The 19,764-nt window shown below is 47.0% G+C and overlaps 2 protein-coding genes across 2 annotated transcripts; one reads left to right on the top strand and one right to left on the bottom strand.

The window, feature by feature from the left end:
- Positions 1-2,593: 2,593 nt before the first annotated feature.
- Positions 2,594-8,620, top strand: LOC128354800 (monocarboxylate transporter 12-B-like). The gene is made up of 8 exons (XM_053314954.1): positions 2,594-2,691; positions 6,013-6,116; positions 6,467-6,610; positions 6,693-6,980; positions 7,351-7,621; positions 7,865-8,124; positions 8,290-8,488; positions 8,554-8,620. The coding sequence occupies exons 1-8, from the start codon at positions 2,594-2,596 to the stop codon at positions 8,618-8,620; spliced, it is 1,431 nt and encodes a 476-aa protein (XP_053170929.1).
- Positions 8,621-9,411: 791 nt separating this feature from the next.
- LOC128354799 (kinesin-like protein KIF20B) lies at positions 9,412-19,529 on the bottom strand. Its single transcript, XM_053314953.1, has 12 exons — positions 19,424-19,529; positions 19,131-19,249; positions 17,440-17,613; positions 16,713-16,867; positions 16,430-16,602; positions 16,127-16,185; positions 15,536-15,712; positions 12,622-12,729; positions 10,720-10,776; positions 10,573-10,645; positions 10,273-10,454; positions 9,412-9,627 (listed from the first exon to the last, which is right to left on the bottom strand). Exons 2-12 carry the CDS (start codon positions 19,179-19,181, stop codon positions 9,544-9,546), a joined length of 1,293 nt encoding a protein of 430 aa, XP_053170928.1. The 5' UTR covers positions 19,182-19,249; positions 19,424-19,529; the 3' UTR covers positions 9,412-9,543.
- Between the last annotated feature and the right edge of the window lie 235 nt (positions 19,530-19,764).

Raw genomic sequence — 19,764 nt, 5'->3', positions numbered from 1 at the left:
GGGGTTAGGGGTTAGGTAAGAACAGGAAGGCCCGTGCTTGAAGTTTGAGTAACCCTGTTCCTCATCTGGGTTATGCATAGTTGTATGTAAATTATTTATTTAGTAGTTTTTTAATATATTATAATCATAATTATATGTTGATTATTTATTTAGGTTAGGGTTCGGTTGTGGGTTTGAATCCGCTGATCCCCCTGATCCCCTTTTGTCCATATGGTCCCTGGGTTGGGTTATTTATTATTTAGTTGGGTTAATTATGACATTTATGTAGATATATTTATCATTATTAGACCCTAACCCTAAAGGCACTTCAAAGAAAGATATTTCCCTTAAATAAAAATAACTTTTATCAAGTATCAATTTGTTTTTTGTCATTTTGTCTTTTTTTTGTTTTTTTACATTATTTAATTTGGCTTTTTATCTTTAATTTTTATGATTAATCATTTTCTTTTTTCTTCTGTGTCCATAGGCAACGTTTCGACTGTATAAATTCTTCCTCGGGCCAGGACGCCGGGTAACTATGAGCCAAACTGAGCTCTGTGCTCTTTTATATACTCTCCCATTGTCCCATCCATAGATTCTGCTTTTGTCTTTTTCCACAGGTTTGAATGGTAAGTATAGGTAGGTATATGATTGTATAGGTAAGTATAGGTTTTTATGTATATTAGGTTTTATATATCAATTAATTATGTTTTTAACTTGTTTTTAACCCAATAAATCATGTTTTCATCCCAATTGCCTAATTAAAATAAATTACTCTTCATCCCTAATTGTGGTTCCCTTTCAAATTGTTTTTATCCCTAATTAGTCATAAAGATTGTATACACAGTGTGTTGAACAACTAGGGATGAAACAATGCAGCCCATCGCATTAGAGCCTAACCCATTAACCCTGAACCTCAGGAAATGTCAAACAGTGTTGATAGAAATATTTTTAGGTTTCATGTAAGGTCTTGTTTATTTGATGTTAATTCCACTGCACAGGTTTCTATGTTTCAGGTTTTTGTGTCTCTATGTGATCTCTGTTTAGTATATTGACTAAAGTTATGAATCAATGCGATGTCTGTCTTTCAACCCGCCCTCAACATTCAGTCACAGGGTCAGGGTGTGGAGGATGAGTAGGGTTAGGGTCAGGGTGTGTAGGATGAGTAGGGTTAGGGTCAGGGTGTGGAGGATGAGTAGGGTTAGGGTCAGGGTGTGTAGGATGAGTAGGGTTAGGGTCAGGGTCTGGAGGATGAGTAGGGTTAGGGTCAGGGTCTGGAGGATGAGTAGGGTTAGGGTCAGGGTGTGGAGGATGAGTAGGGTTAGGGTCAGGGTGTAGAGGATGAGTAGGGTTAGGGTCAGGGTGTGGAGGATGAGTAGGGTCAGGGTGTGGAGGATGAGTAGGGTTAGGGTGTGGAGGATGAGTAGGGTTAGGGTCAGGGTCTGGAGGATGAGTAGGGTTAGGGTTAGGGTCTGGAGGATGAGTAGGGTTAGGGTCAGGGTGTGGAGGATGAGTAGGGTTAGGGTTAGGGTCTGGAGGATGAGTAGGGTTAGGGTTAGGGTCTGGAGGATGAGTAGGGTTAGGGTCAGGGTGTGGAGGATGAGTAGGGTCAGGGTGTGGAGGATGAGTAGGGTTAGGGTCAGGGTCTGGAGGATGAGTAGGGTTAGGGTCAGGGTGTGGAGGATGAGTAGGGTTAGGGTCAGGGTCTGGAGGATGAGTAGGGTTAGGGTCAGGGTGTGGAGGATGAGTAGGGTCAGGGTGTGGAGGATGAGTAGGGTTAGGGTTACCTGCAGAGCTCAGTTCTTTGTGTAAATACAGTTTCACAGTTTCTCCTCACTTATCTAGATCTATATGACTGAAATCAGCCTATAAGACACCACCGGTCTGTCCTGACCTACTGCCCCTCTGGCAGTAAACATGTCTCAAGACATAAATAAACAAACTGTGGGACATAAATACTGCCTTGTCCCTTGGGGCGCGCTTCTTTTCTGACATCTGACACAGGCCCATCCTCGCAGGACAAGCAGTCCTGGGGTTGGGGGGTGTCAGGTGTCAATGAAGCGCTCCCTATACAGTTTACATGTGGCTGTACATGTTGTTGATGCTATAAAGGAGGGAGCGCTACGTGTTGGAAATCAAACGCTCCTGTGGATGTCGGTGCACTTGGTTAATATCTCATCACCACCAGAGTTCACACACAGAGGTCAGTTAATGATTGAAGGTCAGCTGGTGACTTATTGACTGAAGTTTCAGACAGACAGAGCTCCAGGGTCCAAACCACAAGTTTTTCTTCACTTTGGCTCCTTAACTCTAACTCCATTTAGTCCACCTCAACTCTCTGGTCTTCCTCATCACCTCTACCTGGACCGGTCGCTCAGATAGTTACTCCAGACTCTATCTGGATCTCTGACAGGAAAAGGAGTTGGCCTGGAGTGACAGGTTCACACTTTATACTGACTGACATCCTCCGATAAACTGTCTGCAGGTGAAGCAGCAGACAAAGATCACTTCACAAGACAAACTCATTCATCTGTTTATTTTCTGGAACAACACAACTTGAGGACCAGGACCAGAGAGTGATTCGGGGGTTCTGGTTCAGCCTGCCAGTGTAGCTATGGCTCCTGGGAAGGCGTCAGCTCTGGATGGCGGCTGGGGTTGGGTGATTGTCGGCTGCTGCTTCATGGTGACAGTCTGTACACGAGCGGTGACCAGGTAACGTGTTTGTACTTCTGTTCTTGGGAAGATTTTTATTTGCTATAATGTATTCCCTGAACCCAAAGACCCGACCTGAACCATTAAAATGTTGGATGATTGGACAATTTTATATGTATATATATATATATATATATATATATATATATATATATATATATATAATATTCTCATTTCTAAGGTCTTAAACTAACAGCAGTTCTCACAAAGATAAATGTACAGGTTCACACACACATGCTGCTGGAAGTGGTGAAAACAGGTTTGATTGCATGAAAATCTTTATCTGTGAGCCGGACTCGGCACAGGTGGAGCTGATAAAGGGGCGGCACAGTGCAGCGTGTGTGTGTGTGTGTGTGTGTGTGTGTGTGTGTGTGTGTGTGTAAAGAAGTCAGACTGGTTTAAACAGGCCCATGTTCTCAGGATCAGGTTCTTTGACTCAGCTTTTAGAAGAGTTAGGTCAGAAGCCTCACAGCCTGGCAGGTTGGTCCAATCTCAGGCAAAGGGTTAGGGAAGTATAACCACGGCTATTTCCTTGCTTTAGTGTAACAATAGTAAGGTGTCAAACAATCATTTATGACTCCTTAGTTTCCTGTCACTTGAGGACGTGTGACATGCATGTATATATAAATTATGCCACTGGCTGTAGTCATATAGGTTGACATGTCTGACCCTAACCCTCCTTACTCTACAATCAATGTTTAATCTTTAACCCTTTCTGTCTGTTATCACATATTTGTGTTGAGAGTTTTGAGACAATTTTTCCAGCAAAAATAAAACAAAGATAAAAACGAGGGGACACAGTCTAAAGAGAGACTGGTGAAACTAATAGTGGCAGAGTAGACAAACACCCAGGTGGGAAACAGGCAGGAAGTCAAGTATGTGAACTAGAGAATAAATTATATTTCAAAATAAAACAGGAAACAGTAAGTGACTTAAAATAAACAATGAAAAACAGATGCAGGGTGAAACAGGTGAGAAGGTGAGTGTGGGGGGGCTGAGCAGGTACAGGGTTAGGGGGGGGGGGGGCTGAGCAGGTACAGGGTTAAGGTTGGGGGGGGGCTGAGCAGGTACAGGGTTGGGGGGGGGGGGGGTTAGCAGACATCATGACGACATACAGTACAGCTTCAGCGGGTCAGTCTATGAATAGTTAAACCAGCTGGTTTTACTAATGTGATGACGAGAGTGAACTTCTGTTTCTGTCAACACTTCTTTCTCTGACACACACACACACACACACACACACAGACACACAGAGACACACACACACACACACACACACACACACACACACACAGACACACAGAGACACACACACACACACAGAGAGACACACAGAGACAGAGACAAACACACACACACACACACACACACACTCACACACACACACACACACACACTCACACACACACACACACACACACACACACACACACACACACACACACACACAGACACACACACACACACACACACACACACACAGACACACACACACACACACACACACACACACACACACACACAGAGACACACACACACACACTGATGGTAAACAACATACTCCATTACAAATAAAAGTCCTTTAAGACATATTTCCAGTTAAAGTATTTATCGTGCAGAAAATAGAAACAGTATTTATATTATATATATATATATATAAAATTATATTATATATATATATATATAATTATATTATATATATATGTATGTATATATATATATATATATATATATATATAATTATATATTATAGTAACATTTAACTTTAAACCTGCACTGATTGATATCAGAGCTCCTCTTCATCTTTCAGTTGATCTGTTGAACTTGTTTCCACATCCAGCAGTTACTGATCAACATGATCATTCATTAAATGTTCCTGTCAGCTGTTTCTGCTCTCTACCAACTAACCCTAACTGCTCCTTCGCTGCTAAATGCTCCATTAAAAGTCCAGTTTATGTGCTTTTTAGATGCATCCAAGGCATTTAATCGGGTGAATCATGGGAAATTATTTAAAACATTGAGCCAAGCTCCTGTCCTGCAGGGGAGCATCTTGTCTCCTACTCCTACATTAATGAGTTATCTACACAGTTAAGCTCTTGGAAGACTGGCTGGGTTAGGTTAGGGTATAGTTGGCAGTCCGGTGGTGAAACATCTTATGTACACGGACTACTGTGTGATTCTCAGCCTGAGCTGAGCCCTACCCCCCTACCCCCCTACCCCTACCCCCTAACCCTACTACCCCCTACCCCTACCCCTAACCCTAACCCTTCCCCTACCCCTACTACCCCTACCCCTACTACTACTACCCCTACCCCTACCCCTAACCCTAACCCTACCCCCTAACCCTACTACCCCCTACCCCTACCCCTAACCCTACTACCCCTACCCCTAAACCTACCCCTACTCTCCTAACCCTACTACCCCCTACCCCTACCCCTAACCCTACCCCTACCCCCTAACCCTACTACCCCCTACCCCTACTACCCCTACTCTCCTACCCCTAACCCTACCCCTACTACCCCTACCCCTACCCCTACTACCCCTACTCTCCTAACCCTACTACCCCCTACCCCTACCCCCTACCCCTACTACCCCTACTCTCCTACCCCTAACCCTAACCCTACTACCCCTACCCCTACCCCTACCCCCCTACTCTCCTAACCCTACTACCCCCTACCCCTACCCTCTAACTCTAAATGTAGTTAAACTAGTAACACCACTACTTGTTTACACCATGAATCAACTCGCCATAAAGGTCTGAAGAGGGTTAGGGTTAGAGGAGCAAAGCCTGGGGCCACATTCACTAACATTAGGGTGACTGCTAACCCTAACCCTAGTACTTTATTAATCCTGCAGGAAAAGGTATGAGGTAGGGTTAGACTTAGGGTTAGAGAGATATAGCCATGAGTAGAACATACTGTACATATCTCAGCTGTTCCAGTCTCTTCATGTTAATCCCAGACTGACTCCATGATGTTGAGATCAGAACCAGGACTCCTTCTTCTTGTTGATGAAGATCATTCTTACTGACTCTGACATAGGGTTAGGGTTATGTTAGGGTTATGTTACATAACAGGAAGAGTTTCTACCTGGAGTCCAGAATAAAAATAAGCTAAAACCAGTTTGTGTGCGTTTACATGTCACTGTTACACAATGCATAACCACACAGCAGATATAACACACACAGCTGACTGTGCACTGCGGGCGTAACCCGAACCCTTTTTCACATTGCTGATGTGAATGTTTATTTCGTTCTGTACCAATAATCAATAACCAATAACCAATACTTGACTGGCTGCTGTTACTCCTGTTTGTCCGCAGATGCGTCTCCATCTTCTTTGTGGAGTTTCAGGCTCACTTTGGAGCCGACTATTCAACCACAGCATGGATCCACAGCCTGGTGGACTGCACCACCATGCTCTGTGGTTAGTACTCACACTGTCACGATACTGCTGCTGCAAGTACTGCAGATACAAGTAGTGGCTCCCTTAACAAGAAGATCTAACGAAGCATCAAATGTTGACCAGAAGATCAAAGTTATGACTGAGAGGAACATGAATGTGATCTATCCAATAGTTGAGATATTTCAATAGAGACAGAAGTAGTACTTTCATTAGTAACAGTATCAGGTTTCTTCTTGTGTTGAAGAAAAATGAATGAAGACAAATGTTTTGAGCTCCAGTGTGAAATGTCTGTGGCTGTAATGAACACTGCAGTCTGTAGGGGGCACTAACCCTAACCACATTTAATATTGATTGAAACAATTGTGACACAGCTCCATTGGGCAGCCTGGTGGGGAACCGTTGGTCCTGTCGGGTGGCGGTGATGCTCGGTGGTCTCCTCTCCTCCTGCGGCCTCCTGCTCAGCTCCTTCACCAACAGCTTGGAGACGCTCTACTTCAGCATGGGGATCCTGACAGGTCAGCAAAACATCTCCTAACCTCAATCCTGAGCGCCTTCTTATAAAATGTCCTCACTGTATTGAAATGACCCGGCTTTCAGGTCTGGGTTTTGCTCTCTGCTACACTCCGGCCATCGCCATGGTCGGCTGTTACTTCCATCGGAGGAAGGCGCTGGCGTACGGCATCGCCATGTCAGGCAGCGGGATCGGCACCTTGGTGCTGGCACCGGTGGTGCAACTGCTCATCGAACTGTACTCATGGAGGGGGGCGCTGCTCGTCCTCAGCGCCTTTGTCGGCAACCTCTGCGTCTGTGGGGCATTGCTTCGACCAATCACAGTGCGGGAAGAAGAGGGGGAGGAGGGGGCGCCAACAGGGGAAGAGCGACTTGGTGAGGAGATATAATCTTTTATTTGTTTCATGTGCTTGTTTACCGTACCGTTCACAGGAGGCACTCCGCCCTCATAGAACAACCAGTACTCCCAGTTTGACTGCTACCACATGCAGCCTGAGGGCTCATTCATCGCTGCTTGCAGCTTTAATTATGAATTAGTTTTTTTTTGGTTATGCTACCGCATCTTCCTAGAAGAGGTTACTGAATCCTGTGAACACAGTCTGTTGGTGAATCCTGATTTGTTTCTTCTTTGAAGGTAATGTCCACTCACTTGATGACGAGCTCGCCATTAAACTCTCTAAAGAGTCTGAGGACAGTGTTTTGTCACCGGGTACATCCTCGCCGCCATCACTGCCTCTGTTGCCAGGAAGTCCCGCCCCTCAGCTGCAGAGGAGGTGGTGTTTCAGCTCCTGCTTCCTGTCCAGTCAGGAGTTCCGGTTCCTGCTGCTGCCGGACTTCCTGGGGCTCGCCGTGTCCTTCCTGTTCCTGGCCAGCGGCTGCAGCCTCCCCTTCGTGTACCTGGTGCCCTACGCTCTGAGCGTCGGCGTCAGCCACCAGCACGCCGCCTTCCTCATGTCCATCCTGGGAGTCATTGACATCGTGGGGAACATTACCTTCGGCTGGCTGACGGACAGGAAGTATGATTTGCACAGTGATTGGTCAGATGTGAAGATGTTTTTATATTTTGGTTTTCTTGTAATTGAGAAATAACAGTTTTATCATTTTGATAAAACTTGAGGCCGAACGGCTTCAGGTGGTTAGAGTTGCAACGTAACTTCTTCTGAGATATATGAACAGACAGAGTTTCTAATAAAATGAATAAATTATTAACCTCAATACTTCCTTCCTTTAAAGTGAGTCTGAACCCTAACCCTCTGCAGGTATCTGAAGCCGCACCGCGTGGCGTGCTACGTGTTTTCGGTGTGGATGGAGGGTCTGTGCTGCCTCTTCACGCCGCTGCTGCGCTCCTTCAAGCTCCTCGTGCCCTTCGCCGTCCTCTACGGTTATTTCGACGGCGCCTACGTGGCGCTGATTCCCGTGGTGACGTCAGACGTGGTGGGAGAGCCGTACCTGTCCTCTGCTCTGGGCGTGGTCTACTTCCTGCACGCCATCCCCTACCTCATCAGCCCGCCTATCGGAGGTGAGGGAGACTCGCTGTCTTCTACATTAAATAATTAATCAAATTAACAAATTATAAAAGAATTTTACTGTCGCTGAATCTGTTTGGCTCTTTGGAGCAAGAGATATGATTGGCTGCTCGCAGACACTGATGACATCACTCTGACATCATCTTCTCCTGCTGTAGGTTGGCTGGTTGACATCACAGGAAGTTACACGGCCACCTTCTTCCTCAGCGGCTCCACGCTGCTGGCCAGCGCGCTCGTCCTCTCTGCCGCCGCCGGGATCCGTCGCTGCCGTCGGAGGAGTCATGTGACCACAGAGCCCCTCCCCCTCAGTCTGTCTGACCAATCGGACTGCTTCGTCTCCTACAGGAAGGAGGACTCGTAGCTCAGAGACGTTATATTGTGAACTTCCTGTTGGCGCCTCATCGTTCTTTTTTGTTTTTTAGCTGCGGCTCGTCTCCCGCGGTAACCGTCAGAGAAGACAAGTTGATGCACCTGACCCCTGACCTTTGACCTGACCCCTGACCTTTGACCTGACTCCTATCAGAAGGCTTAATCGTGTTATTGATCAGCTGGATGAGCGGGTGGATCAGGTCAGGATGTGCTGGAGGACGATGAAATGACTCCGATGTTGATTAACGCAGAAACAGTCTGGAGGTCAAAGGTCAAACGTGTTCCCGTGACGACGTCCTGAACTGAACTCAATTTGTTAAATGTCTCCAAACACGTTTTATCAAAACTTGAATTTTGCTTCTTAAGTATTTCATGTTTCCAGCTTTGAGTTAAAGAAACAAGAATTTAACTGTAATGAAAAAAATATAAAAATATAAAAAAATAAACCCGATGAAATGAAGCGTCTCATCTTTGTGTTTCTCTCTAACCCCCCGACCCCCTCGACCCCCTCGACCCCCCCGACCCCCTCGACCCCCTAACCCCTCGACCCCTAACCCCCCCAACCCCTAACCCCCGACCCCTAACCCCTCGACCCCGACCCCCTCGACCCCCCCGACCCCTCGACCCCCTAACCCTAATTAGAATTAATTCATTATTAATTATTTAGCAAACTGGTGAAAATGTGTCACTTAAGTTTTTGAAGCTGAAAGTCAGTTTGCTCTTTCTAATGATAATAATAATAATAATAATAATAATAATAATAATAATAATAATATTTATAATTATTATTATTATAAATAATACTAATACATTTTCTTTATTAAGCTCTTTCCTGTATTTACGGTTTCAGACTTTTGGACCTTCTCTGTTGCCGTAGAAACATGAAGCAGATTCAGTTTTTCATTGTTGCTCTTCAGCTCTTTATTGATACCAGCAACAAAAACAATCCTTGAATCAAAGCTAAAAAACTAAAATCAGATCAAAACTGTACAAATATTTAAAAATCCAAAAGTTCACTGTAGTGTCATCACATCCTGATGATGTCATTTCCTGCATGTCTTTGAGCGCAGCTGTCTCTTAATGATGAGGTGATCGCTCTCTTTCTCCTCCTCCGCCACCGCAGACATCTGAACACACAAAGAGTTAATCAATACTGAGTCTGATCAATACTGAGTCTGATCAATACTGAGTCTGATCAATACTGAGTCTGATCACTACTGAATCTGATCACTGATCAATACTGAGTCTGATCACTGATCAATACTGAGTCTGATCAATACTGAATCTGATCAATACTGAGTCTGATCAATACTGAGTCTGATCAATACTGAGTCTGATAACTGATCAATACTGAGTCTGATCAATACTGAGTCTGATCACTGATCAATACTGAGTCTGATCACTGATCAATACTGAGTCTGATCAATACTGAGTCTGATCACTACTGAGTCTGATCAATACTGAGTCTGATCAATACTGAGTCTGATAACTGATCAATACTGAGTCTGATCAATACTGAGTCTGATCAATACTGAGTCTGATCAATACTGAGTCTGATCACTGATCAATACTGAGTCTGATCAATACTGAGTCTGATCACTGATCAATACTGAGTCTGATCAATACTGAGTCTGATCAATACTGAGTCTGATCACTGATCAATACTGAGTCTGATCAATACTGAGTCTAATCAGTGATCAATACTGAGTCTGGGGTCCCTGTGATCTGATTGGTCAGAGCAGATCAGTTACCATGGCGATAAGGTTTCTGACCTGCGGGGAGTCGAGCAGCGGAGTCGTCACGCCGCCCTGAAACAGCTTCCTGCGTCCTTGTCTCAGTTTGGTTGCCGTGGTAACTGTCTCCTTGGTTGCCGTGGTAACCGTCTCCTTGGTTGCCGTGGTAACCGTCTCCTTTCCCACCGGGTGTCCACTGACCAGCCCGATGATGGTTTTAGCTACAGCCAATCACAGCACAGCACAGCAGGAAGTCAGCTCAGCCAATCACAGCACAGCAGGAACAGTCAGAGAACCAATCACAGCACAGCAGGAACAGTCAGAGAACCAATCACAAACCTTTGCTGCGGAGCCGGGACGGAGAGTTCTGGATCAGGTCTCCGATCTTCTGCAGGGTTCCGTCTTTCTGCTCCTGCACCAACGAAGAAGTCTCTGTTACAAGGTCCAGCCAATCAGCAGTCAGCACTGAATGACATCACTACTCACCTGGTTCTGTTTGTTGGTTCTCAGCCGGTTCCTCTTGTTCTCACTGAAGACCAGATCCTGAAACACAGACCAGCAGATCCAGATCGGTTCTCTGCCTGTAAGGAACCTAACCCTAAAGACTCACCAGCTGCTCCAGAACCCTAACCCTAGAACCCTAGAACCCTAGAACCCTAGAACGATCATATTACTGCATCGGCTTCCTGTAAAATCTACAACAGAATTTAAAATCCTCCTCCTCACTTTCAAAGCTCTTAATGATCAGGCTCCATCATATCTGAAAGAACTCATAGAACCTTACGAACCTACTAGAACACTGTGCTCCCAGCTCATAGAACCTTACGAACCTACTAGAACACTGCGCTCCCAGCTCATAGAACCTTATGAACCTACTAGAACACTGTGCTCCCAGCTCATAGAACCTTATGAACCTACTAGAACATTGTGCTCCCAGCTCATAGAACCTTATGAACCTACTAGAACACTGTGCTCCCAGCTCATAGAACCTTATGAACCTACTAGAACACTGCGCTCCCAGCTCATAGAACCTTATGAACATACTAGAACATTGTGCTCCCAGCTCATAGAACCTTATGAACCTACTAGAACACTGCGCTCCCAGCTCATAGAACCTTATGAACCTACTAGAACACTGCGCTCCCAGCTCATAGAACCTTATGAACCTACTAGAACACTGTGCTCCCAGCTCATAGAACCTTATGAACCTACTAGAACACTGCGCTCCCAGCTCATAGAACCTTATGAACCTACTAGAACACTGTGCTCCCAGCTCATAGAACCTTATGAACCTACTAGAACACTGTGCTCCCAGCTCATAGAACCTTATGAACCTACTAGAACACTGTGCTCCCAGCTCATAGAACCTTATGAACCTACTAGAACACTGCGCTCCCAGCTCATAGAACCTTATGAACCTACTAGAACACTGCGCTCCCAGCTCATAGAACCTTATGAACCTACTAGAACATTGTGCTCCCAGCTCATAGAACCTTATGAACCTACTAGAACACTGCGCTCCCAGCTCATAGAACCTTATGAACCTACTAGAACATTGTGCTCCCAGCTCATAGAACCTTATGAACCTACTAGAACACTGCGCTCCCAGCTCATAGAACCTTATGAACCTACTAGAACACTGCGCTCCCAGCTCATAGAACCTTATGAACCTACTAGAACACTGTGCTCCCAGCTCATAGAACCTTATGAACCTACTAGAACACTGCGCTCCCAGCTCATAGAACCTTATGAACCTACTAGAACACTGTGCTCCCAGCTCATAGAACCTTATGAACCTACTAGAACACTGCGCTCCCAGCATGCAGGTCTACTTGTGGTTCCTAGTATCTCTAAAAGTAGAACAGGAGGCAGAACCTTCAGTTCTCAGGTTCCTCTCCTGTGGAACCATCTCCCAGATTGGTTCCGGGGGGCAGAACCCTCTCTACGTTTAAGAGGCTTCAAACGTTCCTTTGTGATAAAAGGATAAAGATTGATTATCCTGGCTGAATGTAGCCGGGACTCAGAGATTTACTCTGTTACCATGGAGATTTACTCTGTTACCATGGAGATTTACTCTGTTACCATGGAGATTTACTCTGTTACCATGGAGACTGCTCCAGACCAGGCTAACAGTCAGGCTTCATTAATCCTGGTTTCTTATTGGTTCAGTCAGCCGTCACTCTGTTAGGTTTATTAGCAACCCTAGAACCCTCACCCTAGAACCCTAACCCTAGAACCCTAACCCTAGAACCCTCACCCTAGAACCCTCACCCTAGAACCCTAACCCTTTTCCTCTCAATTTAATTACATCTGACGTATTTCTCTTTTAACATTTGTGTTTCATCTCATTATTTCCATTAGAAGCTGCAGCATGTCTGCCACACTCACCTGCACCTCACTGCTCTTCCTCTTCCTGTCAGCCATGTTGGACCTCAGAGATGACACAGGAACATCCTGTTCTGGATTAAGAACACGCCCACCGGACCTGAGCACACTCTGCACGCACACGCGCACACACACGCACACACACACAGTATGAGATTAACTTTGTTGTTTTTCCACCGGATGGACCAGAGGATGCACTCTGGGTTACTATACTGGTCCATTAACCACTAACCACTAACCACTAACCACTAACCACTAACCACTAACCATTACCCATTAACCACTAACCACTAACCACTAACCACTAACCACTAACCACTAACCAATAACCATTAACCACTAACCATTAACCACTAACATTAACCACTAACCATTAACCATTAACCACTAACCATTAACCACTAACCACTAACCAATAACCATTAACCACTAACCATTAACCACTAACCACTAACCACTAACCATTACCCATTAACCACTAACCATTAACCACTAACCACTAACCATTAACCACTAACCATTACCCATTAACCACTAACCAATAACCATTAACCACTAACCATTACCCATTAACCACTAACCATTAACCACTAACCACTAAACACTAACCATTACCCATTACCCATTAACCACTAACCATTACCCATTACCCACTAACCCATTAACCACTAACCATTAACCATTACCCATTAACCACTAACCCATTAACCACTAACCATTACCCATTAACCACTAACCATTAACCACTAACCCATTAACCACTAGCCACTAACCATTAACCCACTAACCACTAACCATTAACCACTAACCATTAACCACTAACCATAAACCACTAACCATTAACCACTAACCATAAACCACTAACCATTAACCATAAACCACTAACCATTAACCATAAACCACTAACCATTAACCATAAACCACTAACCATTAACCACTAACCATAAACCACTAACCATTAACCATTAACCATAAACCACTAACCATTAACCACTACCCATTACCCACTAACCATAAACCACTAACCATTAACCATTAACCACTAACCATTAACCATTAACCACTAACCATAAACCACTAACCATAAACCATTAACCATTAACCATTAACCATTAACCACTAACCATAAACCACTAACCATTAACCATAAACCACTAACCATTAACCATAAACCACTAACCATTAACCATAAACCACTAACCATAAACCACTAACCATTAACCACTAACCATAAACCACTAACCATTAACCATAAACCACTAACCATTAACCACTACCCATAAACCACTAACCACTAACCATTAACCACTAACCATTAACCACTAACCTCTAACCATTAACCACTAACCATAAACCATTAACCATTAACCACTAACCATAAACCACTAACCATTAACCATAAACCACTAACCATTAACCACTAACCATAAACCACTAACCATTAACCACTAACCATTAACCACTAACCATAAACCACAAACCACTAACCATAAACCACTAACCATTAACCACTAACCATTAACCACTAACCATAAACCACTAACCATTAACCATAAACCACTAACCATTAACCACTAACCATAAACCACTAACCATTAACCACTAACCATTAACCACTAACCATAAACCACTAACCATTAACCATAAACCACTAACCATTAACCACTAACCATAAACCACTAACCATTAACCACTAACCATTAACCACTAACCATAAACCACTAACCATTAACCATAAACCACTAACCATTAACCACTAACCATAAACCACTAACCATTAACCACTAACCATTAACCACTAACCATTAACCACTAACCATTAATCACTAACCACTAACCATTAACCACTAACCATAAACCACTAACCATTAACCACTAACCACTAACCAATAACCACTAACCACTAACCACTAACCATGAACCATTAACCACTAACCATAAACCACAAACCACTAACCATTAACCACTAACCATTAATCACTAACCATAAACCACTAACCATAAACCATTAACCACTAACCATTAACCACTATCCACTAACCATTAACCATTATTAACCATCAATGAATGAATATCTGTTGTTTACGCTCCTCTGTCGTTTTATTCTACAGCAAACGTTAAACGCCGGTCACGCGACGCCCGCAGTTAACGTTAGTCACGCGACGCCCGGAGTTAACGCCGGTCACGCAACGCCCGGAGTTAACGTTAGTCACGCGACGCCCGGAGTTAACGCCGGTGACACGACGCCCGGAGTTAACGTTAGTCACGCGACGCCCTGAGTTAACGCCGGTCACGCAACGCCCGGAGTTAACGTTAGTCACGCGACGCCCGGAGTTAACGCCGGTGACACGACGCCCGGAGTTAACGCCGGTGACACGACGCCCGGAGTTAACGCCGGTCACGTGACCCCGGAGTTAACGCCGGTGACACGACGCCCGGAGTTAACGCCGGTCACGTGACCCCGGAGTTAACGCCGGTGACACGACGCCCGGAGTTAACGTTAGTCACGTGACGCCTGAGTTAACGTTAGTCACACGACGCCCGGAGTTAACGCCGGTGACACGACGCCCGGAGTTAACGTTAGTCACGCGACGCCCTGAGTTAACGCCGGTCACGCAACGCCCGGAGTTAACGTTAGTCACGCGACGCCCGGAGTTAACGCCGGTGACACGACGCCCGGAGTTAACGCCGGTGACACGACGCCCGGAGTTAACGCCGGTCACGTGACCCCGGAGTTAACGCCGGTGACACGACGCCCGGAGTTAACGCCGGTCACGTGACCCCGGAGTTAACGCCGGTCACGTGACGCCTGAGTTAACGTTAGTCACACGACGCCCGGAGTTAACGCCGGTCACGTGACGCCTGAGTTAACGTTAGTCACACGACGCCCGGAGTCGGTCACATGACGAGTTCTCACCTGAGTCTTTGTCTCCTTCAGTCTCTCCATCTCTCTCTTTACAGCTTCAAACTCTCTGCTCCTCCTGCTCCTCCCCTGCACTCTCTGGAGCTCCTGCTTCAGCTCCTCCACCACCGACACTGTCCTCTCCTCATCCACCTGCTCCTTCCTCTGCAGGTTCTCCTCCTCCTCCTCTTTCTGCAGGTTCTCCTCCTCCTTCTCCAGCAGGTTCTCCTTCTCCTCCTCCAGCAGGTTCTCCTCCTCCTCCACCAGCAGGTTCTCCTTCTCCTCCTCCAGCAGGTTCTCCTTCTCCTCCTCCAGCAGGTTCTCCTTCTCCTCCTCCAGGTTCTCCTCCTCCTTCTCCAGCAGGTTCTCCTCCACCAGCAGGTTCTCCTTCTCCTCCTCCAGCAGGTTCTCCTCCTCCTTCTCCAGCAGGTTCTCCTCCTCCAGGTTCTCCTCCTCCAGCAGGTTCTCCTCCTCCTTCTCCAGCAGGTTCTCCTCCTCCAGGTTCTCCTCCTCCAGCAGGTTCTCCTTCAGACGCTCCAGCTCTGTCACAGAGGAGAAACAGGAGTCAAACAAACTTCTTCAGTTTCATCAGTAAAATGTTTTTACCAAGTTTTTACCTTGTCGGACGATTTTAGTCTGAAGGAGAGTTTCCTCTAGAAGATCACCTGTAACACACACACGCACACGCACACGCACACACACACACACAGAGACACACAGAGACACACAGAGACACACAGAGACACACAGAGACACACACACACACACACACACACACACACACACACACACACACACACACACACACACACACACACACAGACACACACAGTTTAACCCTTTGAATGTTTCACTAAAACATTGATTAATTGATTATGATGATAATCAATAAGAAGTTTGATTTCTCACCTCGTCTCTCCTCTAGTCCCCCTCGCAGAGCTCTGCCCTCAGACTCCAGCTCTAGTCCCCCTCGCAGAGCTCTGCCCTCAGACTCCAGCTCCGCCCTGAGGCTCTGCAGCTGATGAGAGAATTCTGCTTTCTGATTGGCCAGTTCCTCTGTGAGCCGCTCACACCTCTTCTCACTGCAGGACGACGGTTAGAGTTTAACGAGTTTAACGATAGTCAGGGGTTATTGATGAATCATCTGGTGGTGTTGTATATGATCAATGATTCTGATTGATTAGATATGAACCTGTGAGTCAGAGTCTCCTCCAGCCGGCTCTTCTCTCTCTGCAGCTCCTCCATCAGCTGACACGTCTGAGCCGACCTCTGCAGCGCCGCCTCGCTCTCCTTCTTCAGCTGCTCCATGGAGGCGTGGAAAACACTGCTGCTCTGCCCCTCCCCCTCCTGAAACAATCAATCAATCAATCACCTGATCAATACTACTGCTCTGCCCCTCCCCCTCCTGAAACAATCAATCATCTGATCAATACTACTGCTCTGCCCCTCCCCCTCCTGAAACAATCAATCAATCAATCACCTGATCAATACTGCTGCTCTGCCCCTCCCCCTCCTGAAACAAACAATCATCTGATCAATACTGCTGCTCTGCCCCTCCCCCTCCTGAAACAATCAATCAATCAATCACCTGAATCAATACTGCTGCTCTGCCCCTCCCCCTCCTGAAACAAACAATCATCTGATCAATACTGCTGCTCTGCCCCTCCCCCTCCTGAAACAATCAATCAATCAATCACCTGAATCAATACTGCTGCTCTGCCCCTCCCCCTCCTGAAACAATCAATAATCTGATCAATACCGCTGCTCTGCCCCTCCCCCTCCTGAATCAATACTGCTGCTCTGCCCCTCCCCCTCCTGAATCAATACCGCTGCTCTGCCCCTCCCCCTCCTGAATCAATACCGCTGCTCTGCCCCTCCCCCTCCTGAATCAATCAATCAGTGAGAAGAACAGATTGAACCTTGACTTCCTGCCTCAGATGACCCACTTCCTGTGTCAGACTCTTGACGATGTTGGTCTTCTCTTCTGATTGGCTCTCCAGCTCCTGGAGGCGGGTCTTTGAGGTGTCCAGTTGCTCTGATAGGCTGTCAGACCTGACAGTCTGCTCTATGAGTTGCTTCTGGAGCTCTGTCACCTAGAGACAAAGATAAAAACAGCTGATCAATGATGAGGGTTCGAGGCGGTCGGGTACATGGACCCCCTTCTGAATGTCCTGGGGCTGACGTAGTAGCATGAAGACTGGGAAGGTCTAACCCTAACCCTCCATGGTCTCCAGTCTAACCCTGACCCTCCGTGGTCTCCAGTCTAACCCTAACCCTCCATGGTCTCCAGTCTAACCCTAACCCTCCATGGTCTCCAGTCTAACCCTAACCCTCCGTGGTCTCCAGTCTAACCCTAACCCTCCGTGGTCTCCAGTCTAACCCTAACCCTCCGCGGTCTCCAGTCTAACCCTAACCCTCCGTGGAGAGAGGTGGTCCTACGTGGTCTCCAGTCTAACCCTGACCCTCCGTGGTCTCCAGTCTAACCCTAACCCTCCATGGTCTCCAGTCTAACCCTAACCCTCCGTGGTCTCCAGTCTAACCCTAACCCTCCGTGGTCTCCAGTCTAACCCTAACCCTCCGCGGTCTCCAGTCTAACCCTAACCCTCCGTGGAGAGAGGTGGTCCTACGTGGTCTCCAGTCTAACCCTAACCCTCCGTGGTCTCCAGTCTAACCCTAACCCTCCGTGGAGAGAGGTGGTCCTCCGTGGTCTCCAGTCTAACCCTAACCCTCCGTGGTCTCCAGTCTAACCCTAACCCTCCGCGGTCTCCAGTCTAACCCTAACCCTCCGTGGAGAGAGGTGGTCCTACGTGGTCTCCCTAACCCTGGATACCGCAGCGCTTCCAGACTCTTTCTGCCGCTCAGCCGAGTAGCTGTAACTCCTCTGGGACACTCGTATGACTGTCTCCATGACGACAGGGTTAGGGCTCCATGTCTCCATGACGACAGGGTTAGGGTTAGGGCTCCATGTCTCCATGACGACAGGGTTAGGGCTCCATGTCTCCATGACGACAGGGTTAGGGTTAGGGCTCCATGTCTCCATGACGACAGGGTTAGGGCTAGAGCTCCATGTCTCCATGACGACCGGGTTAGGGCTAGAGCTCCATATCTCCATGACGACAGGGTTAGGGTTAGGGCTCCATGACGACAGGGTTAGGGCTCCATGTCTCCATGACGACAGGGTTAGGGCTCCATGTCTCCATGACGACAGGGTTAGGGCTAGAGCTCCATATCTCCATGTCTCCATGACGACAGGGTTAGGGTTAGGGCTCCATGACGACAGGGTTAGGGCTTCATGTCTCCATGACGACAAGGTTAGGGCTAGAGCTCCAAAACACTCTGATCAGAGGAAGATGCTGTGACCGGGTCGGCCTCCGTTTGACCAAGTGGACAAAATATTAGGAACACATGTTGTATTAGATTATGAAAGTGAAGTTTGGATGATGGAGGAGGAGGAGGAGGAGGAGGAGGAGGAGTTTGGATGGAGGAGGAGAAGAAGTTTGGATGGAGGGGGAGGAGGAGGAGGAGGGGGGGAGGAGGAGTTTGGATAGATGAGGAGAAGTTTGGATGGAGATGGAGGAGTAGGAGGAGGAGGAGGAGGAGGAGGAGGTACCTGTGTCTGTAGTTGGAACATGCCGTTAATCAGAGCTTTGTTCTCCTTCATCAGTCGGCACGATTCTCTCTGATCTGACTGCAGAGACGCAAACAAGGAGGCGCAGCCAGGACACTCATCTGCTGGGAGGAGGAGGAGGAGGAGGAGGAGGAGGAGGAGGAGGAGGAGGAGGAAAAGAGGAGGAGGAGAAGAGGAGGAGGGGGGAGAGGAGGAGGAGGAGAAGGAGATCAGACAGTTTAAATTAAATATATTAAAGCAGCGGCCATCAGACCAAAGAAGTTTTAAGATCCTACCTTTCAGTTTCTGTTCCTTCTTCAGCTCCTCCACCTCCTCTTCTCTCCTCCTCAGCTCCTCCTCCACCCTCGACCGTTCCTTCTCCACCTCCTCTTCTCTCCTCCTCAGCTCCTCCTCCACCCTCGACCGTTCCTTCTCCACCTCCTCTTCCCTCCTCCTCAGCTCCTCCTCCACCCTCGACCGTTCCTTCTCCACCTCCTCTTCCCTCCTCCTCAGCTCCTCCTCCACCCTCAACCGTTCCTTCTCCACCTCCTCCTCCACCCTCGACCGTTCCTTCTCCACCTCCTCTTCCCTCCTCCTCAGCTCCTCCTCCACCCTCGACCGTTCCTTCTCCACCTCC

Source organism: Scomber japonicus, unplaced genomic scaffold (assembly GCF_027409825.1).
Source record: "Scomber japonicus isolate fScoJap1 unplaced genomic scaffold, fScoJap1.pri scaffold_600, whole genome shotgun sequence".
Classification (NCBI taxonomy): domain Eukaryota; kingdom Metazoa; phylum Chordata; class Actinopteri; order Scombriformes; family Scombridae; genus Scomber; species Scomber japonicus.
This window is presented reverse-complemented; position numbering and strand designations above follow the sequence as displayed.